The sequence below is a fragment of the Geotrypetes seraphini genome, chromosome 6 (assembly GCF_902459505.1).
Source record: "Geotrypetes seraphini chromosome 6, aGeoSer1.1, whole genome shotgun sequence".
Taxonomy (NCBI): Eukaryota; Metazoa; Chordata; class Amphibia; order Gymnophiona; family Dermophiidae; genus Geotrypetes; species Geotrypetes seraphini.
Window position 1 is genome coordinate 46,629,000 of NC_047089.1, and position 25,213 is coordinate 46,654,212.

At 42.8% G+C, this 25,213-nt stretch overlaps 1 protein-coding gene across 3 annotated transcripts in view; it reads right to left on the reverse strand.

Moving 5' to 3' along the window:
* Positions 1–493: 493 nt before the first annotated feature.
* Positions 494–25,213, reverse strand: part of LOC117362100 (ubiquitin carboxyl-terminal hydrolase 12-B) — a 121,764-nt gene continuing 97,044 nt past the window's right edge. For all 3 annotated transcript variants that reach the window (XM_033947913.1, XM_033947914.1, XM_033947916.1), the window contains 6 exons: positions 24,094–24,323; positions 19,389–19,465; positions 16,444–16,527; positions 13,405–13,602; positions 9,381–9,459; positions 494–3,846 (listed from right to left, as the gene is read on the reverse strand). In XM_033947913.1, the coding sequence (XP_033803804.1) occupies positions 3,745–3,846; positions 9,381–9,459; positions 13,405–13,602; positions 16,444–16,527; positions 19,389–19,465; positions 24,094–24,323 (770 nt within the window). In that variant the 3' untranslated portion in view covers positions 494–3,744. The remainder of the gene's footprint in view (positions 3,847–9,380; positions 9,460–13,404; positions 13,603–16,443; positions 16,528–19,388; positions 19,466–24,093; positions 24,324–25,213) is intronic.

A 25,213-nucleotide genomic window follows, 5' to 3' on the forward strand; every position in this document is an offset into this window, starting at 1 on the left:
ATCTCCACCCCAGACCCCGCCCCCATAATAGTACTAATTGCACCTTGCACGTCCCGTGCATCATCTGGAAGCCTTTCCTCTGATGTTGCGACGTCAGATAGAAGGCTTCCGGTTCAGGTGCAGGATTGCCCGTAGGAGCCACTGCCCGTGGCTTTGTGCACTGAATCAGTTAGGAAGAGGGAGCTGGCTCAAAGATAACACTGCATCGATCGCACCGTGGACCGGCGGTTGAAGAACACTGTTTTGGCCCTGTGGACCGGCACTGGTCCATGGACCGGTGGTTGAAGAACACTGGTCTATAAGTCTGTCTAAGAAGTTTTGTCAGTGAAAGTTTAAAGGCTATTTTTTGTTACCCCTATTTTAATATATTTGTAACTCATTTTGAAATATTATAAGCGTTTGCATCAAATTTTAATAAACATGAAACATGCAGAAATTAATCACAAAACCACCATCTACAATTCAGTAAGAAAAAACAAACAAACAAAGGTAATGTTGCCCATATTTTCTCTTTATTTCTTTAGAACAGGAAATCATAACACAACAGGCTATTTCGAGCAACCTCTTAAATACACCCGCCAAACACCTATAAATCTGTATCAAAAGTGCAACATTTTTATAATTTATAATATGCTGTTTAATACATCTAGTATGTTAACAAATAACATACATTATTAATAGAAATTTTTGTTCCAATATACAAAATAGAGGACCGCAGTCCAAGTGAACATTTATGTGGTTACACAGCAATCTGCTCCACCATTTACAATTGAATATTCCCCGCTTTGTGACTATAAATCAAAAGATAACCCATATAATGCTTTATAGAATGGTCAGTCCCCTTGATTTTTATGTTTTCTTATTTAATAAACTGCAATTTATGACTTCAACATTATCAGAACTTACATTTATCAGCTGCACCAGAAGTTAAAAAAAAAAATAAAAAATTTTTTAAAAAACCATTTGAAATTGCCACACTCTTAAAACATGAAAACAAAAAAAAAAAAAGAAATTGACATTATGAAATAGGTCACAGAAGTGATGGAACTCCCTCTTCCAAAACTACCAGCACTATTTTGTTTTCATTCTGCCTTTCTATTAAAAAAATATTCAAAACAGAGGACAGACATATAAAATCAACATAATAACACGCTCCAATTCAGCTGTTAACCTCTTCCTTTTTTTTAAGGAAAACCCATCACTAACAGGGAATGGCACTGTCTTCAAGAAACTTCTGGCCCCCTTGCTAAAGATGATCAAGTCTGCCCACCCGGAACCCAGACAATTCTTAACTCCAAACTAGATACAATTACGACAGAGACCATCATCTACAAAAATGGTGGGTAGCCTTATATACACCAAAAACATTCCTCTTTTTAACTTACTTGCTAAAGTATAAAATATACTTTTGCCACAAACCTTGGCTTTTCCTAACAAAACATTATATAAAAATGACTGTAAAAATAACAGTTAATTAATAAAAACCAATATGACAGAAGATTTGGCAAGGTTTTACCCTCTATGCCAGGGACATCATGCTTCCCCCCCCATCCAGTCATGCATACTTATAGTTTCACAGGCCTGACAAGTTCCAAACCCCTCCACTCCTCCCCACTGAAGGCTGCAGAAACATAACTTCATAACCCCTAAATAATTTGGTCGAAACTTTTAAATTAAGAACAAAAAAGTAGCTTTTAAAAAAAAATTTTCATGAGGAGTGGATAAAATGCTGCTTTTCTTCCAACCCGGGTTCAACTTTGTTTTTTTGTTTTCTTTTACAGTACTGGTAAGCTCAAGCAGTTATGCAACCAATAGGCCTCAAAGGTCTTGCATTACTTAAAGAAAACGGGGATAAAAAAAAAAAGAAAGAAATCCAATATCGGCACCTCTCGCTTGTCACACCTATTCAATTAACCTGATTTACTGAGTGACCCTGTTGACAGCAACATTGGTTGAACAGAATGCCCAAATGAAGGCATTTCCTGAGCCCAAAAAAATACAGACTGTGTAAATATATTACTTTCCGCTACGTGGCAGGAGCAGCAGAAGACAGAAGACATTCTCTTCAAAGTTTATAATTGTATCCATAAAACAATCTTAGAAAAATTTACAGTCAAAAGGAAAGACAGGGTACAAGATGAAAAGGGACGAGAAGAGGCATCAAAATATATTCTGTCTGATTGCCATTGTCTGGAATATGCACTTGCCCGCTTTCCAGGAATTACATTCAGTTGCTTTTGCAGCAACATGCCGATGCGTGGAGAAGTGTCAGCCACAGGAACTTACATAACATTGTACGTTACATATAGAACTCAGTGCAGCTAAGAATGAAATCTCCAAGATTATTTACCCTTCCGTACACCAACCCCCCCCCCAACAAAACAATAATAAAATAAGCTCTATTTGTACATACTTTAAACATCTGAAAATATTTTCCAGTATAAGTGTGTGGGTCGGGGGGGAGGGGGGGTTAAAAAACATTCCTATAGCATTACTGTCGTTACTCCATTTTCATAGTAAAAGCTTATGGAGATAAACATCCAAGCTTCTGGAACTACTGTAAGTTAATCAGATTCTAAGATTAGGGAACCTTGTCAACCCAGAATGTCATTACCAATAAAACTAAGCACTATAAAGACTTTTACACCACACTGCAGCAGCATTTCTTTATGGTTAGCAATCTTACTGTTTTATCGTTCAATGTGGCTATCAAATTATGGCTGGGCTTTTTCAAGAGAGTGAAAAACAGATTAGTAACTCAGTAATTACACAATGTTTAACATTCGTCCAGAGATACCAGCTCCTCTAGAGCCAAAAGTATTGTTCCCCATCATTAGTTGTATGATTGTGTGCTTAAATTCAGAGCACAATGTGTTAAATTAATAAACAGGCAAATAGATTACCCCCCCAAATAGAGACAGCTCTTTAAAGAGAAGACATAAAATTAAAAGCCTAAAATAAATCCTTTGACGATTTAGCGTTTGAATCAAAGAATAATCAAACAATTCTAGCCACCCAAATAACTTGAGTAAATACTAGTCATCACCAATAAGAAAGAAAACGTAAAAAAGCCACCATTTCAATTAAATGATCCCAAATGTATACCTTGTGTGTTACCATACCATAAGCTTCTAGAGAGAAGCAACATTCAATTACTTGTCTCCTTGGCATCTGCAAAATCATTGTGTCCACTGCCTTTCAATCAAGAAGACAAATTTATAAGAATTGGGCCCAAACTGTATGCCTTGGTTATCACAGTTACATATATTTTTCAAGTCTAACAAGGGAAGGTTAAATGCAAAAGCTAACTCCTCATCTTCCCTTCTTTCAAAGAAGCAGCCATATGATGTGCATACTTATGTAAACAGCTATTGCTTTGACTGCACTCGGCTTTCTAACAAGATCTTGGATTGTTATTCGAGAGAAAATGCACATCATTTAGAACTAGTGGAGGTCCTCTCTTGCAAGAGAAGCTGGCATCTCTGTTTCAATTTAGTAGCACTGGTAGAACTGAGTGGTCGACATGATACCTGAGCAAATGAATCTACTACCATGATATGAACTCTTCTGCATCCATGTTCTTTGCTTTGTTGTGTGTGCAAACAGCGCTACTGCCCCCTGAGCTCACTGCGTTCCTTGCTGTATGTTTTTTGTTTCTCTTTTTAATCAGTGCTTGCTCCTTTTCCCTCAGGATAAACTAGAGAAGAAATGAGGCAGAAAGTGTCTCTTCATCTCAGTTCCCATTCAGTCCCGAGACTGATAGAAGAGGATGTAACCAGACTCAGAGTTCTTTGAGATGTCCGATGTCAACCCGTAGAATTCTTCAATAGCCTGTGCATCTATTTTCTGTATGCAACAACAATGAGAACTGTCATTAAAAATTATTTGTGACACTATGGACAAAATGTTATTTTATAACTTTAGAACTTCATGGCCTTGTGTGTGAAGACAATTTAAAATAAAAATTGGTGCAGATCAATTCATGTGGAAATGGCACCTCCCTTGCAGTACGATGCAGGATGTTTATTTGATAACAACTTTTTATCCTGTTCATCAAAGCACAAGAAGCGTAAGATCAGTAAAACTAATATGTTCAAGTCATGCCTAAATATCTCAAGTTTGCCAAACAGTGCAACAATACATTTGGGAGAAGCTTGTAATACAAGGGTATGCAGTGATAAAAGGTATAGCTAGCAGAAGAAAGTTATGTACGCATATATGATTACAAAATCCATCTGTGTGCATACAATTTTCAGAGTCAATTTTCAATAGGGAATTATTTTTCCTTTGAAAATTGATTTAAACTTGTGGTTAAGTAGTACTTACAGACTCTACATATAAGCATTTTGTTGAAAGTTGCCTTCTAAACCCATAGAGAGATTAAAATTACAGAACCAGGAGCATAAATATAAATGGTGAATCCATACCTTAGCAATTAAGAGTCTAGTTTTTACACCTTAGAGCAGTGTTCTTCAACCTTTTGACACCAATGGACCAGCGGAAATAAAATAATTATTTTGTGGGCCGGAACCAGTCTGCGGAACGGTGGTTGAAGAACACTGGGCTAAGTCGTGGGCCAGACCCCCACCCATCTCCACCCCCCAGACCCCACCACCATAACAGCACTAACTGTAACACCATTTTTTCAATTCATTTTCATATATATACACACACACACACACACACAATATAATCTTATTAACAACACATAATGGTTAACCACAAAATTAAACTACACAAAGCACACTGTATGCTTCGTAACATTCATGCCGGAAGTTATACTGCCGTTGTACAGATCCATGGTGAGATCTCACCTGGAGTACTGTGTTCAGTTTTGGAGGCCACATTATCAAAAGGATGAGAAGAGAATGGAGTCGATTCAGCGAATGGCCACTAGGATGGTCTCAGGACTTAAAAATCTCCCATATGAAGAACGTTTGAGCAGGCTACGCTTATATTCTCTCAAAGAGCGCAGAGAAAGGGGGGACATGATAGAAACATTCAAATACATCATGGGCCGCACTGAGGTTGAGCAAGCAATCTTTTGTCTTACGGGTCCCACAGCGACAAGAGGGTATCTGCTAAAACTCAAGGGGGGGGGGGAATTTCATGGGGATACCAGGAAATACTTCTTCACCGAAAGGGTAATTGATCGATGGAATGGTCTTCCATGTCAGGTAGTCGAGGCCAGTACCACGCTCGACTTCAAGGGAAGATGGGACAGACAGGTGGGGTCGCTCCAGAGGAATGCTTAAAAGATGGATTCTCGAAGGAGGGAGGGTTCTTGAGTGGGTAGACTTGTTGGGATGTTGGCTCTTTTCTGCCGTCATACTCTATGTTTCTATGCCTACCGGAAAACAGATAACCCCATGCAAATATGAGACCAAAAACTAATATATACAAACAAACCCTAAGATGCAAGACTCTGCATGCGGTACAACCCCAGAGAAAAAGAAACAAATGCATTTCTTCCTGAACAGTGCAAACTACAGATGTAAATTCTCAAAATTGACACAATTCAATCACTAAATTTAAAAATAAAATAATTCCCCCTACCTTTGTTGTCTCCCTCCCTCTATGCTGTGCCTTACCTTCTGGCCTGCTCCCACCTGGCCGTTTTATGCTGCCCTCGGCGTTATCTTCGGGCCGGCTTCCTCTTCCTCACTGACACAGTGCACAAAGCTGCGGGCAGCGGCTCCTCGCGCGTTCCACACCTCATCTGGAAATCTTCCCTCTGACGTTGCGACGTCAGAGAGAAGGGTTCAGGTGCAGGACGCACTGCAGCAGTGAGAAAGAGGGAGCCAGTCCGAAGATTGCGCAGCATCGATCGCACCATGGACTGGTGACTGATGAACACTATCTTGGGCCTGATGCACGTGCTGGCCCTGTGGACTGGCAGGAAATTTCTGTGGACCGGCACCAGTCCGCGGACCAGTGGCTGAAGAACACTGCCTTAGAGGATGGTTAAAAATATACAGTAGTCTGTAGGAGAAGCTCCATGAGATGAGACATAAGGCCTTAAACATATAAAAGTTGGAGAAGGGAGACAGATACTCATACTCATCAAATAATATAAATACACAATAGGAAAGCTTTTTTCTCTTTTTAAAGTTAGAAAAGGCATTTTAGAATAAGAAATAATACAAAACTGGGGCAAATAGACAAGAAAAATGTAAGGAAATAGTAGATGCAGAAATAGCAACATAATTCAAGAAAGCAAGGAACAAGCATCAAGGACTCTATCAAGGGGAAGGATGACCAAAGGAGTAGCACACGCAAGGCCTGTGAAATTGTGGCAGTTAAGGAAAATGTGCAGAAAAGATGGGTCTTGCAGGCTTTAACTGCCATCATGTTTCTATTCAATATGAAGATGCAACCTCGCAATTCTGAATAGAAATTGAATAAAAATCAGCATAATTCAAGGGAAGATTAAGTTCTTACCTCAGTGATCTTATTTCTGGTATAAGGGTATAGGAGTCCTGACTGTAGTTAATATTCCCCTGCTTGCGAGTTGTGTTGCAGAAGGATGAAATTTACATTCTTCAACTCCGTCTCCTTCACCAGTGGCTGTAGTGCCCCCTTCAGTTTGTACCAAAGCAATCAATCACCACTATAACATAAGAAATAAGAAGAAAGGATATGGGAAACCTCTCTGACAATACCTTTCTCTTCTGTTTTGCAAGAAAAAAATTTAACTAAGTTAATTAACACATTACTTAAATCCAGGTGGAATGAACAATCCACCTATCAGATTGCAACCAGCACTAACACTTATGGAACTTGTAAAGTGTCACTTACCTGCACTTTGAGGGGACCCAACTGCCAGGCATTTTTCAAGTCTGACAAGCAGAAATGCCAGTACCACTAACACCAGACCCCTTGACAGCTCCACCTTGACCTTTACACACCATTGCTAGAACAACTTCCAGGCCTTTGCATAGGCCAAAATCGTTGATGACTTCTTTGCTCCAAGAAGGGTGGTAATGACCACCTCTGAATAATCTTTCTGAGCTAGGGCTACGAGCTCAAGAGCCATGTCTTAAGACCAAAATGTTCCAGACTCTCGATGGGAACTGGACCCTGAGACAGGAGATCTGTATGCACTGATAATTTGAGACCTCTGTCTTTTTGAAGGTGCACCAGGTCTGCATAACACGGTCAACATGGCCAATCTGGTGCCACCAGGATTATCAACCCCAGATGGTTTGCTATCCGCCAAATATTCCGGCCTATCATGGGCCATGGGAGAAATACATACAGTAGTCCCTGTTCTGGCCATGGCTGAACCAGGGCATCTAGACTGGCGCTCTTTGATCTGATTATGTGGCTGAAGAACTGATCTACTTTCGTGTTCTTTGCTGACACCCTGAGGTAAAAATATCGGCTATCCCTATTGGTGCACTATGAAGTCAAACGCCTTCGGGGACAGAGACCCACTTCCTCAGGTCTAAGGTCTGCCGGCTAAGCTAGTCAGCTTGAACAATGTCTACTCTTGCTACATGTACTGCTGAGAGTGCCTGCAGGAGGCATTCTGTCTAATGGAACAACAACTTGGCTTCCAGGCAAAGTGGAGTACTTCTGGTGCCTCCCCGTCGATTGACATAAGCCACTGCTATGGCATTGTCTGAGAAAACCCTGAACGTTTTGCCCTTCAAGATTTTCTCCACCATCTGTAATGCAAGATGAATGGCTCGTAATTCCAGATGGTTTATGGACCACTTCCTCTGTGATGGAGACAAGCGGCCTTGCAGTGGGTGACCAAGGCAATGTTCCCCCCAGCTGTAGAGAATGACATCTGTTATCAAAATTACCCAAGAGAAAATGTGAAGAGGCATGCCCCTCACCAACAACTTTGACCAAAACAAACTCCACCGGGCTTCCGCCATCCAGGCTTGCTGCTCCAGGAGTGAATCCCTCTGCAGGCATCATCAGGACAACAGAGAGTCTTGGAGAGGCCGCAAATGAGCCTTTGCCCAAGGGACTAACTCTATAGTCATTGTCATGGATCCTAACAACTGGAGTAGGAACTGGCATTGTCAAGAGGTCCGAAATCTGACTTATAAGCTTCTGTTTGCATGGCTCAGGAAGAAAGACCTTGCCTTCCTCTGTGTTGAAGCAGATTTCCAAATACTCCAGGCACTGGGCTAGCTCCAGGTGACTTATCCAGAAGTTGACAATCCAACCCAGGTCCTGCAACAGATGCTGTGATCAGCTAAGTGGTTGCGGCAGAGGACCCTGACATCGGCAGGAGAGATGCCCATTCACTCCTGCCAGAACCCACAAAGCACCTCCCTAACCGCAACAGGCAGGAGGGATGCCCATTCCCTCCTGCCTGCAGGCCCCCCCAAACCCATCCCAACCACCATCCCAATAAGGGCATCACAGACTGAGAAGTCCATCCCAATTTATTTTAAGTAAAATTGAAGGGTTTTGAGGCAGATGGAGGCTTTATAACAAAAATCAGGAAATCAAAGATGGCAGCCACAGCAGTGTGGTCACACCAAAAACAGCTCAGGAAAGCCAAAACAAAAGGTCAAAAAATTCTGGGAAGGTGTTTTTGAGGTGGGGGACCCTATATCCAGCCCCAGAAATGCTCCAAACATGCACTTTCAAACAACACCCCTCCCACCCCCAATTTTCCCATAGGCTTCCATAGCCTGTACTCACAGTCAGTCTGTGCTGGTGCTGGCCTGCTTCAGCTCTCAGAAGCTGGTATCCAGAGAAGACACTGCCTTAGTCAGCCAATTCAAGTCCAAAAGTTGCAGTCTTTGGGCTGTCAGTCAGACCAAAGTCAGACTGAGACCTCAAGCCCTACGAATCCACACAACAATGGGTGGAGGAAAAGGCAGCTGGCACTTGCTAAATGCCTGACAGGACTGCCATGGGGGCCAAACAGCCTGCATTCAAGCACCTGATAAATCAGGCTGCAAGATAGCTTCTATGGGAACAGACCCCGAGCTCCACAAGTCCTAGTGCAGGCCAACCAGATAGGTACCCCGAGGGTTGTCCTGCTAGTTGCAGACTTCTTTCTCAGAGTGTGCAAACTCTTCCTGGAAGAGCTGCCCCAGGGTCACTGGGAACCTCTAAAGCACTGCAAGACCTCTAGATCTGGATGAAAAATAGATCAAAACAACACCTCCTCAACTTGCAGAAGCAAAAAAAATAAATAAATAATGAAAAGGGCACAGTGGTAAAGGAGGCAGAATTGAAGAATGTACATTTCACCCTTCTACAACACAACTTGTGAGCAAGGGGATATTATCTACAGTCAGGACTCCTATACACCAGAAGTAACTTTATTTCACTTTCCCTTCATACAGAAAAATGGATTTTCACAAAAAAAATAGTTACAAGGAAAGATCATAAAGTTATAGACTTACCTCTACAATATCATCGTCAAACAGCAACCAAAAATCATGACTCTTTACTATTGCAATATAATGTCCTCGATTGGGACCACTGTGGAAAGAAAAAAACATGCTTAAAGGTACTGTATACTAGTGGTTATGACCCTACTATATGTCTCCTAACTGTACTAGGTCTATTGTCTTGCTGCTCAAATTTCTTCTATTAGAACATAACTCAGTGCAAAGGCAGCATAATGTGCCAAAAAGTAGCCATCCAGTTTCAGAAATTGTAGCTGGCCATTTGCTTGATGAATGGCCTCTTTCATCTAACGCTTCCACTGTGAAAGACCCTTGTGTCTTTTGAAGGAGAATCTTGGTTGTATCTCCTCTCTGAAGTCCCAGGGACATGACCATTGGACATAAAAACATGTCAAGCTGAGAAAACACTGGCTTCTGGGTAACTTCATCTTTAACAAGGCATCTAATAGACACTTTGAAATGAGATGCTGCCTTTAAATGAGGAAATTTCCTCTAGCTTGAATTGCTCTTCTATCAAGATAAAACACTAGAGAGACCCATGATGTACAGATGTATGGGACCCTCAGGCCTGTGCAATTCCATGCTTGGCTCCCATGTCCCCCTGTCTACAAGAACCGTGCCTGGCAAAGCTATGGAAATATAAACCAGGCATGAGGCCTATCCACAACAGGGATATCTGTGAACCTGAAGCTGCTGCTGCAAAAAAACCCAAAAAACCCTGGTAAGCCTGGCTCACTGACAGTTGCCAAACACAGGTGGGGTAATTTCAGCTTAAACACCTGAAGATATTTATGAAACATCCTTGCAAATCACATGATCTTCAAGAACAGCACAGAAATAGCTGTTTGTGTCTTGGCCTATTGGAAACAGAGAGAACTTTGGACCTGTATGTGAACAGCAGACCAGGACAGGGTGTGGGTCGTTCTGGGCATGCACAGATGACCTCTGGAAAGCCCCCCCCCAAAAAAGAGTGTGAGGTTTAGATAATTTTGGTGGTTTTAGGCCATCACCCAAGCTTGATAATGAATACACGTAAATGCTAATTTCCTGTAATGATGTACGTCAATGCTAAATGTTTAGACGTCACAAAAGGACAGGGCCAATTAGGAGAAGCAAATTAGATCTATAGCCAATTAACTAGCAACTAATCAATTATGCTAATGACCGCTGCCTATCATAAAATTTCCAATAGATTGTAATGCAAGGTTAAGAAGTATATCAACTGCTGTAAGATAAGGAAGAGAAGACAGACAGGGTATTTTTCTGCATTCTGCAGGTGCAGAATTTTATCTGCTCTATTTGACACTGAATGCTATGCTGTATCAGTTTATTTTTACTGCTCTTTCTTGCATGCTGCCATTTACTTTGTAATAAATCTACATTTTTAAGCAACAGCATTCCGTGTGAGGTCTGAATCCTTTATGATAAGGATCTAGCAGCCCCTTTTTCCACTTTGGGCTTCAATCTAGTCCTGGTATCAAGTATGAAGTCTCCTTATGAACTTTTAGAAAAAGCATCTCTCAGATTCCTAATTTGGAAAGTACTTTTTTAGTGGCCATCGCTTCAGTTAACTTCAAGAAGTTGATAGTGCACAAACCATATAGTCAGGTCCTCCAAACCAGAAGGTGGTAAGAGTTTCCTCTTCCTAGCTTATCTTCAGTAGATAGACAAGGTGAAGATGGAGGGACTTCCAATGGAGGAACTATTTTTTCACTCAGAATATTTAAGCTCTGGACCACAGGTCCAAACTGGAAGGTGGTAAGAGTTTCCTCTTCCTAGCTTATCTTCAGTAGATAGATGAGGTGAAGATGGAGAGGCTTCTAATGGAGAAAATATTTTTTCACTCAGAAAGTTTGGACAATTTCCTGGAAGAAAAGTCCATAGTCTGTCATTGAGAAAGACATGGATATGCCACTGTTTGCCCTGGATCGGTAGCACTCCTTGGGTTTTGGCCACTGTGAGAACAGACTACTGGGCTTGATGGACCACTGGTCTGACCCAGAAAAGCTATTCTTATGTTCTTATGATGGATCATAGAGGAAGTTATCTTCTCTGCCTTCTTTTACAGTCCAATGGAAAGTCTGCCAGCTTTTTTAAAGCATCAGAAAGGAGGAGAAAGCCAAGGAAAGTAGGGCTGCTGGTTCCTGATTTTGCTTTTATTGACTGGAAAAGGATGGATGCAAAGCAGGGGATGGGGGTCCTTCCCTTAGAGAGGTAGAGTCTGTTGGAATTTCCTAACTTTACATTTTTAAAGAGGACTGAGACATGGGAATTACTGGGGAGTGAATCTCCCTGGCTGGAGAAGGGTTGTGTTCAGGAGGCCAATTTCAGCCTAGGTTGAACAGCCTAAATCTACGCGGTCAAATAGTTTTGGCATTTGGACCTAGAAGGATTTTCTCTAGGTTTAGCTGAAAATTATAGTTAGCCAATATTTGGCTATCTAAATATTGCCTAAATATAGGCAGCCAATATTTGGACATCTAAATTAGGTACTCAGTCTTAGCTGAATATTGGCTTAGTAGATATCTGGCCTTTCTTTAATAAGCATGTGTCTACCATACAAATAGAAATTCAAAACTAAATTTACAAAAAAACCCACTGCTCTTTCTATCAAATCCTTGCCCATCTGCTGTAACCTTGCAAACATACACTTTACCATGGAATATAATGGTATAAAAGCATTCATTATTTTTTTTCTGTTCAAGGGTATGTTTTAAACTCTGGTACAATAGAAATTGTTAAAAACAGATTTTACATAATATAACAAAGGTACTCTGGGTAACACAAGAAGCTTATGAAATTGCAGTTTTGAGAGTTTCAAGATGAAGCATTTTCTGACCTTACTATATGGAGACTACTCTCTCTATAATGCCGCTTTATAGAGCAATGGTCAGACCACACTTGGAATACTGTGTCCAACACTGGTCTCCATACCTGAAGAAGGATATAACACTGCTGGAGAAGGTGCAGAGGCAAGCGACGAAGCTAGTAGAAGGTATGGAGAACTTGAGCTACAAGGATCGCCTCAGAAAACTGGGATTATTCACCCTTGAGAAGAGAAGACTGAGAGGGGATCTGATAGAGACTTTTAAATTGCTAAAAGGAATCGACAAAATGGAGCAAGCTCACTCACCAGCAGGGGGAAAGGATGGAGAGCAAGAAATAGCCTTATTCACATTGGCGAATGTGACCCAGACTCGGACCAGAGGTCATGGCCTGAAGCTGAGAGGGGACACGGCCAGGACAAATGTCAGAAAGTTCTGCTTCACACAGCGAGTGGTGAACGCCTGGAACTCTCTCCCGAAAGAAATGGTGGAGGAAACTACCATTCTAGGATTTAAGGGAAAATTGGACGCACATCTTCTTGCAGGACACATTGAGGGATACGAGTGACTAATGTATGCACCAGGGTACGCCTGGCTGAGCCTCCGCGTATGCGGATCACCGGACTGGATGGACCCCAGGTCTGATCCGGTGCAGGCATTTCTTATGTTCTTATATGTACAGAAAAACTTCTTATATATTGTACAATACATCTTCCCAAGACAAGGTCTTGTAATGGTTGGCTCTAAATGAAAACACTCCATCACTGAGCTGCAAGTAAAAGGATATATCATTCTTCTGCCATTTTTACCTCATGAGGGAAGGGGGAATCACACACATCTATCGCCAAACAGTATGTGTCGATAACTCACACCATCTATGGGAGCCTCTATGAGGTAATATGCTAGTCTGTGCGTCTTGCCTTTGAAGAGAAACTCATCATACAATGAATATATTTTCATTGCTACAATTATGTCAGCAATTCCCCAAAAAACATTGGTTCCCAAACCTGTAATAGGGACTTTCCAGTCAGGTTTTCAGGATATCCACAATGAATATGCATGAGAGATTTGCTTGCACTGACTTTACTGCAGGCAAATCTCTCTCGTGTATATTCATTGTGGATATATCCTGAAAACCTGACTGGCTAGGCACTGCTGTCAGGGAATAATCCAACCAAAAAGGTGACCCTTACCTTCCACAGTGAACTACCACAGCCACAAGGTCGTACATTCGGTCAGGATTAGTGGCATCCCCTGATGTGTTAAAAAGTCGCAGCTCTAGAGGAAACACTACTCTATAGGAAAGTTTGGTATATCGATGCAGCTGATCCATGTACTTGAATCTCTTCAGGTGTAGTGCTAGAATCATAGGCAGTTTTTTCACTTTCATCCTAAAAAATATTTTTTAAAAAATACACATAGTTTTTAAATGTTTCACAGCCGCACAGTAGATGACAGCTAAAAAGCAAGTGACCCATTCAATCTGACCTATTATTTTGGGTCACTTGACCACTTGTAGAATGTAGTTCCTTATCCAAGTCAGTTTTTGTTGACTTCTGGTACATCTTACTAGCAAGTAATAATCTAAAACAGATACTAAAACCAATGAGGCTGCTGCCCAAACATTTGTTTTTATCCCTATAGCCTTGCTAGAGGATATCTAGACATCAGCTTACCAGCCTGCTTGATTTCTGGGAAATCTGCATCTTGTCAATTAACACTCAGCTACCCCTGTCGCATGCAGCACGAGTGACTAACTTGTGAGTCCTTCACCTTGGCCTCTGCTCTGGAGGAAGGGAAAAGGATGGGTTGTTTGTAATACTGTAATCTCCTAAACTTGTTCTCATCACTGTCCACTACATACTACATTTCTCACAGTACTGGTTTCCACTGCCTCTGCCGGTTGATAGCTCCAGCTATTTACCCCTCCCACTATGTTCAAATGTTTCCTCTGAACCCTGGATTTAGCTCACATCGAATTAATTTAGGCATCAGTACGGCATCTACCAGCGCCTAAATTTAGACGTGGGTTTTAGAATTTACCTTTCCATTTTAAAGGAACTTAGGGGGGAATCAAGTATCATTATATGGAGATCTCCCACCAGCGAAAACCAAAGAGAATTGACCCCAAAGTATCCACAGAGAAGAAAATCCAGAAGAAACCAAAAGAACCTCTGTGGAATGATGATGTTCCTTAAATGGGCTTTATTTGAAAAATGTCAAAGTTCCAAAGGTATAATAAATCATCCACATAAAATAAAATCATCCACATAAAAGTAAAATAATCCACATAAAATACCTTAAAGGACCTAGTCCACTAGGGACACAGGACCCAACACGGTCTGGTGTTTCAACAAAGAGTCTTTTTCAGGGGTGCCTGAGGGTCCTAAAATGGTGAATACGTGGAAATGCTAATATGTGGTGAGCTGCATTTCCACATATTCACCATTTTAGGACCCTCAGGGACCCCTGAAGAACACTCTTTGTTGAAATGCAGACCGTGTTGGGTCCTGCGTCCCTAGTGGACTAGGTCCTTTAAGGTATTTTATGTGGATGATTTTATTTTATGTGGATGATTTACTATACCTTTGGAACTTTGGCATTTTTCAAATAAAGTCCATTTAAGGAACATCGTCATTCCAGAGTTTCTTTTGATCTCTCACCAGCCACATTACAAAAGCGGACAGAGTTTAATGAGGTCACAGAGAAGCTGCAGAAATTAAAAAAACGTTAAATAGAGGTGGCTGTTCTAATTTGGACTGGCCTTTCTGGGCAAAATAAGTGCAGACTTAAGAGGTTATGTTTAGGAACAATTATGGTGCAATACTAAGTTGTGGAATGAGATCTGGAAAAGTGGGTAAGGCTAGGTCGTTCATGGCTACTAAGGGCAGCGAATGTGAAAATGACTTGGTTACCCAGGTTGCTCAACCTATTTCTGTCGCTGCCCATAGACGTTCCAACAAAGGGCACTGAAAAATAAGACTAGAGGGAGAATCTTTGGATACATATGAAAAAGTGACCACCTAGGGTAGCAGGAGCAGTAATAAAGTTTCAAGTTTATTTAAAAATTTGACCAAATTGCTTTTTTAGAATTTCAAAGCGATGTATAATAAAATGGGGAAGACAGACAATTATTTGGGAGACAATGACTCCTCTTGCCTTCCTGACTTGCCGCCTGCTCTCGCCCCGAATCTCTTTCTCTTACTGCCCCGACTCGCCATCTTGCTCTCACCCCGTCCTGCTCTTGCCGCCCCGACTCACCGCCCTGCTCTCACCCCAACTCTCCTGCCCTTCCCTGCAAAGCGAGCCCGTGGTTTTTAACCCACAGGTTTAAAGCGAGTTAAAACCACAGGCTCGCAGAGTATTAAAAAGTTTTTTTTTAAAAGTTTCCAACTCTGACAGGCACAGAGGGCCAGCTCATGCGCAGACCATCTACAGGCAAAGAAGATGGTCTGAGCATGCGTCAGGATCGCTGGAGAGCGATCCGTGCGGTTGGTAGGGGGCGTGATTCCGATTGCCCTCATTTGCATGAGGGTGCTTCGTGAATCAGCCCCCCAGCCACGTATCAGATCCATGGCCTTAGTGAATCTAGCCCTTAATCAGGAAAAGCTTCATTAATTTAAGGAGAGTGGTACCGATTGTCACATGATTGTGTGTCAGAAGTGTCTGGGACTAGGCCGTCGGCGCCAGTCCAGTCAACATGGCCCAGATGTTGGTGGGGAACAGGTAGAAAAAGGGATGCTAGGAGGATTAGTTTAGTCTTGTTGTCCACCACAGTATGTGCATTGGGTGTCGCATTTTACATAGAGCATTCATTTGTTGCTTCTGTTACAAATATCAGTTGCGTTATGTTTGCGGTGTTTGGGAAAAGCATGAAAGATCATAGAGTGTTACTGCTCAATGGCCACGAGTATTGGCAACATTGAGAAAATATTAATGGTACTATATCTTGGCGCTGCACTAAATGGGAAAAATATCACTGCAAAGCAGGGGTGACTACAATGGAAGACCGAATTTTCAGTGTTGAATCCGCAACACACATTTGTGATTGGACATAATCAACATTTTGACATCATTCTACTGGCTCTGTTTATTATGGAAAGTCCATTGACCTGTCCCACTGTTTTCCTGACTTGAGTAGATTACAATAACGCACAGTCTCTTCTTTGCGGAAAATCAGAATCGTTCATAAAACTCATCCATGGTACTTCTAGAGATCCTGCATACCTCACCTCTTATGTGCTTCCTGTTTACTGCGACATTCTTCACAATAGTACTTGTATTCACTGCACAGTGTTTCCGTGTTGCTGAAACCCCTGTATGCCAAAAATATTGGTTTCATTAATTTCAGTTTCATGACAGTAATTTTAGAAATTAAGACCGATTGTGAGGTGTTGAGTGCCAATATCAGCACCTATTAAGCCTTACTTACGATGGCTGGCCGGAGGGATGCCTACTCCCTTTGGCCAGTAGGCCCACCTCTTCAAAATGGTGGGCATTCCCCTTCCTGGTATGTACCATGGAAGGGCCTGAGGCTCTGATTAGCCTAGGTTGTTTAATGCTCCTCCTATGATTGGCCCAAACAACCTGGGCCAATCAGAGCCTCAGGCCCCTCCCCGGTGTCTCCCAGGATGCACTGGGGAGGGAAAGGCCCTCCATTTTGAAGAGGTGGACCTGCTAGCCAGAGGGAGTAAGCATCCCTCCAGCCAGCCATCGTAAGTAACGTAAGGGGGAGGGGGGCGTGGAATTGTTGGAGGCATGGGGTGAGGGTTGTGTGGTGGCAGGAGGGAGTGGGCATCTCTCCCGCTGCCAGAAGGGGGTGTTGGGGGCATTGCTTGGCGGCAGGAAAGAATGGGTATCTCTCGCGCTACGGGGGGGGAGGGGTTAGCAGTGTTGAATGATTGTGCGACACGGCAGGACAGAATGGGTATTTCTTCTACTGATCTTCAATTTGGGGGGAGGGTTTATTATTATTTTAATTTGTGTGTTTTAGGGGGGGGTCTGAGCTGTCAAACCTTAATTTCCTATCAGTGCCTGAGCCAAGAAAGTAAGGCGATGATAGCTCAGACCTCTTGGCAAATTTTGGCTGCAAATAAGGCATAACGAGGTTAGAGAATCACTCGGTAATTATAGAGAATCACTTGGAGTGATCATTTTAATATTAATGACCTTGTTATATTACATTTGCATGGCAGTATTGGAGACTGCTAGAAAACTCAGAAAAGACCTCGGTAAGCCATTTTGCTAATCTGCCACTAAAATACATGCACACTAAACCGTCCGGAACCGGTTCAGCGAGCAGGTTAAAGGAAGATTTTTGTTTTGAGAATCTGTCCCTCAGTGACTTGCTTTAAACATATTTGTTAAGCACCAGTACCTGTATAAGAATTCTATTTACCAACGGAGGTTTTTGTGCCTATGAAGTTATCTGCCCTTTCCAGATGGACGAGGGTTTCCTCTCTAATGGGGCTCCGGTATAAGAACTCCTTTTTTCTTTATTTCCACTGATAATTTTCACAGATTTTTGGATGTGTGTATGACTGAATCTCAGTGGTGTGGGTATTTTTTGTATATGGTTTTGGCAGTCCAGTAATAGCCCAGCCTATCCCGACATGGGAATCATGCAGCACAGTAGGAAACAAACCTGGAAGTCAATCACAGGCCAACCTGAAATGGGCTCCTGGTTCCCTGCATCATGACCAAAAACATTAAATGAAAGAAAGAACTGGAAGGGGGAAGCTAAATCGTTTGATGTTCATGGGGAGTGAAGACAGCTGATGTTTTTTTTCAGGAGGGATAGATAGCAGGGTGAATGACTATCTATCTGGCCTTTCATTTCAGGCCTGGTGTGTTCCTAGAGGCAACTAAACAATTTTAGGTCAAAGTACAGTAAATGTTATACCTAATCTGAGGCAGGTGTTAAATTTTCAGCATTAAAAGGGTGGAAGGGAGTTATTAAGCTATGCTAGGGCTTAAATTTGTGCTATTTACTCATTAATGCAACTTAAAAGGCCCTAATACAGCTTGGCTTAATTCACTATGGTGATATTTAAATCGTTGAGATGCAAAACATGCATTACCATGCAAACACCCTAATGCAACTTATGGTTATACACCATGTCACGTTAAGACCAAAAAATCAGAGTGAAATAATCCTCATTTTGTGCTAGGGTTATTTCTCCTGGGAGCATCGGACGGCAAAAGCTGAGGCACAACGTTCCCATCTGGCAGAGTTCCCATAAGGCTTATGCCCCCCTCCAAGGTTCAAGCCCCCCTCCCCAATCCCCCTCAAAGGGCTACTTTTTAATTATTGGTCTTCCACAGGGGAATCTTTGGGGAGGAACAAGACCCAGTCTGCTCCTGTCCAGTCTGGCGCCGACTGCAAAATGGTACGAATATGGTTAGGGGTCATTATTTCCATTATGTCATGTGAAACTACCATTAGGGGCACCACTTTGTGGTCGACACTGGACTGGGAAGGAGAAACTGGTCACTGCTCCTGCCCTTCTGGGGTGTTAAGAGCTATCTAGGAAGTGAGGGGGTGGGGGAAAAGGGGGTGAAGGACTTCAGCCAGGGGAGGCCTGCATGGCCTTTGGAGGAGAAGTGTAGGACTCTGCTCTGTCGGTCTGGGAGCATTAGGCCACGTCTTTGTAGGCCAATGCTCCATGGCCCCTGGAATAATACCGCTTGGGAGGTGGCTTTACAAGCTGCACTGTTCTTTTAAAACAGGATGCAGAATCTCATATGAAATCAAGGTGCAGTGAAAGATCACCATTTTGTACCTTGATAACTTCCCCCCCCCCCGTTCCATATGTGTTTACCAAAGCTTCATTTGTGTGCATCCTTTACTTACATGTAGGCACATGTTAATTTTATTAAGTTACTACTAGTGGCTTGAACAACCAATTTAGTGCATGTGCTAAGCTTTAATACATAGGCTTCTATGTTACCGCTGCAAAATTAACTTGATTAGGAGTTAAGTGAGTACACACTGATGTTATATTGCATTTTACTATATCTATAGACCCCCTTCCTTGAACAAATTCAACCCAAAGCGGTTCACAATGAAATACGTCTGTAACATTACAAACGATCTGAGCAATGTGGAAGAGTCATACTTCCACTAAAGGACCTACACATCTAACATTTAGCGACACCTCAATGTATGCACATGTACCTTAAACAGTGAGTGATTGATGTATTTTGTTCCACATCAACAGAAAGGTCTAAAAAATCTTCATCTTTGCTGCTTATCTGGGAAGAAGCACAAAATACAACCATTTATCAAAAGAAACTAAATGAAATGTAAATGCAGCCAAAAGGACAAAGGAAACATTTTGAGGATGAATGAGAAGGACACAGAAGAGGCAGAGGAAGCTACTTCTTAAGTAAAGAAAAGGGGCCCTACAGCCAGTTACAGAAGTGGAGAGGATTCTGTTGCAACACTCAAACTTGCTTTTGTGAAACAAATATTGATTAGGTTTCTTTACTGCCTTTAAAGCCAATGAAATGTCTGTTAATATGTGATACTTCATTTTTAAAAATTGCTTCCAAGGTAATATTGGAAAATTGACAGTTAAATGTTTCAATTGGTCTGACCCAGTAAGGCTATTCTTATGTCCTTATAGATGTTATACAAAATGTTGTACTGTCCTGAAAGTACAACATTCTGTGCAACATTCAAGTGAAACAATAGGGGTTGAAAAAATCTGTTCCTCTGTCAGGAGATAAAATTAACTTTCCAAAAAATTATCATACAATGATGTGAAAAAGTTTAATTTCACTTCCTCCTGAGTTTCACTATTATCAGCCCCACTTTAGAAAGGACATAGAGGTCGGAATTGAGACGTTCAGGCCAGGATATCTGAAGTGTAGTATTTAAACTCTGGAATTTGTTACCCGAGAATATAGTGAAAGCAGTTAGCATAGCAGGGTTTAAAAAAAAAAGTTTGCTAATTTCCTAAAAAAGAAGTCCATAAGCCATTATTAAGATAGCTTTGGGAATTTCACTGTTTATTCCTAGGATAAGCAACATAAAAACTGTTTTTTTCCTTGGGCTCTTGCCAGGTACTTGTGACCTGGGTTGACCACTGTTGGAAACATGAGATTGGGCTTGATGGACTTTCGGTCTGTCCCAGTACGGCAACTCTTATGTTATGTTTAGAATCTGCTAACATAGAGGCTGTTCTAAAATACAGAAGATATGGCCCTTTATATGCCAAATGCAAGTGGAATAAACAACCATTTTAGAAAGAAAACAGCAGAAAATTTCCACGGTTGAAAATCAGCACAAACACTTTTTATCTTTGCCATTTTAGAACTGTAAATGTCTATTTTCCCAGCACTGTCACAGAGACTGATATTGCTTGCATGTTTAGAATTTAAGAAAAGGGGAGAACCCACTGCGGGATTAAGGGAGCAATAACTCAAAATTTGTCCAGTGGAGTACTGCTCAATAGGAGCAGTCTGCCAAAATCTAAACATGCTTGGTAGAAGGTGTTACTCCTAACATCAATCTTTTAGGACATAGACTTTTAGACCCCCAATGCACAAAAGGTTTCTGTGCCAGTAAGACTCAAAGCAATCTTACTGGCATGGAAACCCTCCTCCCTGATGTTCAAAAAGGCTCTCCATGGCTGCTACCGATCCTTGAACAAACTGGGGGAATGGGCGGCGAGATGGCAGATGAAGTTCAACGTTGAGAAATGTAAAGTATTGCATGTGGGAAGCAGAAACCCAAGGTACAACTATACGATGGGAGGGATGTTATTGAATGAGAGTACCCAAGAAAGGGACTTAGGGGTAATGGTGGACATGACAATGAAGCCGACGGCACAGTGCACAGCGGCCGCTAAGAAAGCAAATAGAATGCTAGGTAGAATCAAGAAGGGTATTACAACCAGGACAAAAGAAGTTATCCCGCCGTTGTATCGGGCGATGGTGCACCCGCATCTGGAATACTGCGTCCAATATTGGTCGCCGTACCTTAAGAAGGATATGGCGTTACTCAAGAGGGTTCAGAGGAGAGCGACACGTCTGATAAAAGGGATGGAAAACCTTTCATACGCTGAGAGATTGGAGAAACTGGGTCTCTTTTCCCTGGAGAAGAGGAGACTTAGAGGGGATATGATAGAGACTTATAAGATCATGAAGGGCATAGAGAGAGTAGAGAGGGACAGATTCTTCAAACTTTCTAAAAATAAAAGAACAAGAGGGCACTCGGAAAAGTTGAAAGGGGACAGATTCAAAACGAATGCTAGGAAGTTCTTCTTTACCCAACGAGTGGTGGACAACTGGAATGCGCTTCCAGAGGGTGTAATAGGGCAGAGTACAGTACTGGGGTTTAAGAAAGGATTGGACAATTTCCTGCTGGAAAAGGGGATAGAAGGGTATAAATAGAGGATTACTGCACAGGTCCTGGACCTGTTGGGCCGCCGCGTGAGCGGACTTCTGGGCATGATGGACCTCAGGTCTGACCCAGGAGAGGCATTGCTTATGTTCTTATGTTCTCATAGCAACCATCGAGAAACCAAAGCAGATGCATTGCAAGGAGCTCATTAGTATTCTAATGCACTCTCCTTGCGATGCACAAAATGGAATGCCTTCCTTTTTGTAATCGTTAATTTCCGGCAGCTGTGCGTGTGTTGTGCAGCTCTCCTGTCAAATTCTTCACTGCTCTCCCTGCTGGCCGATCAGCTGAGCTGGCAGGGGGAGCAGCAAAAGCCATCCCCAACACCCCAAAACAAAATCCTGGTGGTCTAGTGGGCTGGCAGGGTTGAGTAACCCCCTTCCCTTAAGGGCCTTCCTCCTGACAACTCTCTACACCCCCCAAGACAAAGCCCTGGTGGTCTAATGGGCTGGGTGGTTCAGGTCAGACCCCTCCCCCCAGCTCAAGGACCCTCCCCCCAACACCCTCCTTATCTCTTAGACAAAAATCGGCAGAAGGGATGCTCACTCCCTCCTGCCAGCATCTTCAAAATGGTGGGCCTTCCCATTTCTGATACACTTAAGGCCCCTCCCCCGCAGGTCTGCTGGCAGGAAGGAGTGGACATCCCTTCTGAAGATTTTCATCTAAAAGGTATGAGGGATGTCGGGGGGAGAGGGTCGTTGAGCTGGGCAGTTCTGACCCGACCCACCCAGCCCACCCATTAGACCACCAGAGTTTTGTCTTGGGGGCTTGAAGGGGTGTCGAGGGAGGCTCCTTGAGCAGGGGGGAGTCTGACCCAATATACCCAGCCCATTAGGTCACTAGGGTTTTGTTCTGGGGGCTTGTGAGTATTTGGGGGGGGGAATCTTTTGCTATTCTCCCTGCCGGCCATCAGCTGAGCCAGCAGTGGAAGCCCCAAACAGAGCAGCAGGGAAAGCCTCGAAGCCGCCAATCAGGCTCTGGAGCATCCCCTGCTGGCTCAGCTGATCGGCCGGCAGAGAGAACAGCAAAAAAATTTGACAGGAGCTGTGCATTTGAATTTGAAGGAGCTGTGCATAATAATTGCTCTTCTGAGCAAGTGCCAGGCTCAGTTCCTCCCCCTTTTACCAGTGCTACTCCACACGAATAGCATGCATACAATTTGCATGCTATTCGTGCTGAGCATAACCAAGAAAAATAAAAAAGAATCGTTCCCACAACGGTACTTTTTACCATGGTGTTGGAGCTTTGTGCATCCAGCCCTTAGTCCTCTTCTAAAATGGGGTCAAATGTCTATTTACTTGCCACACACCTGTCCCACCCAAAAACACATACCCTTGTCATTTACATCTACTTGGCTTTGAGATGTGCATATCCCAGCTTTGTAAAATGAGAATTTAAGACATTTGTGAAAGATAAATGTTTAAGTGCCAATTTATGCAAATCTCAAACCCAAGTACATGCAAATGGAAAGGGATACAGTAATTCATCTTTATCTCCTAGCGGTAGTACTATGAGCCTACCACTAGGAGTCAATAGCACCATTTTGAAAAAGGCTGCTTTTGGAAATGGAGTGAGAATCATTCATTCCCCTGTTGCCTTTGGGACCCTAGGAGTAAGTCAGGATGATGGGGCGGGATGGAGGTGAAGGAATAGGTTTCGGAAAGGGATGGGCTTTGGGCACTGGCCCCACCAGGGATCCGAGGGCCTGGGGATTCTGGGAGACCTCAGATTCCCTGTGTGCCATGAAAAGGAGGGAGCATAGACAGGAGACATTCAACAGGTGGTCCCAAAACAGCCTCTGCAGCCAGACTAGGCTCTGCCTGAGACACAGTATGCTGGGATGGAGAGGACATGCAGCTTAGTCCTTGAAGCAGCTTCTTAGTCCGGGCACAGCCCTACTTGTCTGATTGGATGAATATTAAAAGGGTAAGCTGGACCAGTGACAGAAGCTGAGGATTTTGGTTCCCCTTAAATCACTGGGGCTCTGAATCTGTATCTCAACTGATTCACGGGTTATGCTGTCCCTACCCTAAATAAAAACATAATCGATCCCTAGGCGTACCTGTCCATTTGCTATCAAAAATTATGCCAATCTCCAATGACTATTTCTACAGTACTTCTGGCAATTCATAAGAACATAAGAATTGCCACTGCTGGGTCAGACCAGTGGTCCATTGCGCCCAGCAGTCCACTCAGGCGGCGGCCCCCAGGGCAAAGACCAGTGCCCTAACCGACACCAGCCCTACCAGAAATATCTGAGAATGTAAGTCTCAGCGATACCTCACCATCAGATCTGTTAAGGTATTTTATTTAATTATATTTATATTTATATTATCTGCATAGTAAACTTTCCCATCAACTCAGAAAACAGGCTGATGCCAGGTTAAGTCAAAAATTCAAACAGATCATCTATTAAAACTAGATACACTAATAAAATGAGAATTTTCTTAAAAACCACCAAATATGTACTTACAGTCTCACACGTAAGACATCTGGTTTCATTAGTTAATGTTCCCTGAAAGATTTCATGAACCCAGGTAGGGTCTGGTGTGCTGTTATTGTTTTCATTGTCAATATTGCCATTGGGAATACGGCCATTTTGTTTCTCTTGTTTTCTCTCTTCTTGCAAAATATCGGCAATAGTATTTAGTAGATAGTTCAAAAACTCATGGGCGTCTTGCTGCATGTAGTTATCAAAAAGCTCTAGAATATAAAAGAAATTATACAAGCTGACTAAAATTTATGCGTGTCAAACTTCAAAGGAAATCAAACCCTTTATGTTCCATTATCAAAAGATTTTTCCAAAGACAGAGAATGGAGAAAACATTCCATCCACAAACAACATGATTCACACAACTTTGAGAGCTTGATATACGAGAGAGCTCTCTATTAAGAGCTGTCTAAAGAAGGTAATGCTACCAACCACCATGGGCTAGATTCACTAAACCCCGACTGTGCCTCCGATCCGTTTCCGATTGCATGCAGGCCGACGAATTCACAAAAGGCCTGCATTCAAATGGGGACGATTGTTCACATGCCCCCCCCCCCTCACTGCATGGATCGCTACAGAGTGATCCTGGAGCCTGCGCAGACCCTGACAGTAGTGACAGGAGAAACAGCCTCCTGTCACTGCTGTCAGGGCTACTGCTAGCTTTTTTAATCGGGCAGATAGTTTGCGTGTCTGCCCGATTTAAAAAAAAAATTAACCCCCCCTCCCAACAAGTGCCCCAAATCCCCCTCCCTCCCCAAACCCCCCAAAAAATTTGCCCCGTAGCTGGCACCCTCATTTAAAATTATAGCAGGAGGGTTCCCACTCCCTCCTACCATCAGTCCCACCCAAAAACAAGGAGGGATGCCTGCTCTCTGCTGCCCCGACTCTCCCGCTTTTGCCCCGAATCTCTCCTGCCATCCCAATCTCGCCCTGCTCTCACTCCAAATCTCTCCTGCCACCCCGCATCTCTCCTGTCCTTCCCCGCACTGGGAGCCCGTGGTTTTAACCCGCGGGTTAAAACCATGGGCTCCCTGGCCTACAAAAAAGGAAAAAAAAAAAATTGCGGCTCAGGCGCATGCCCCCCCCCCACATCGATGCCCCC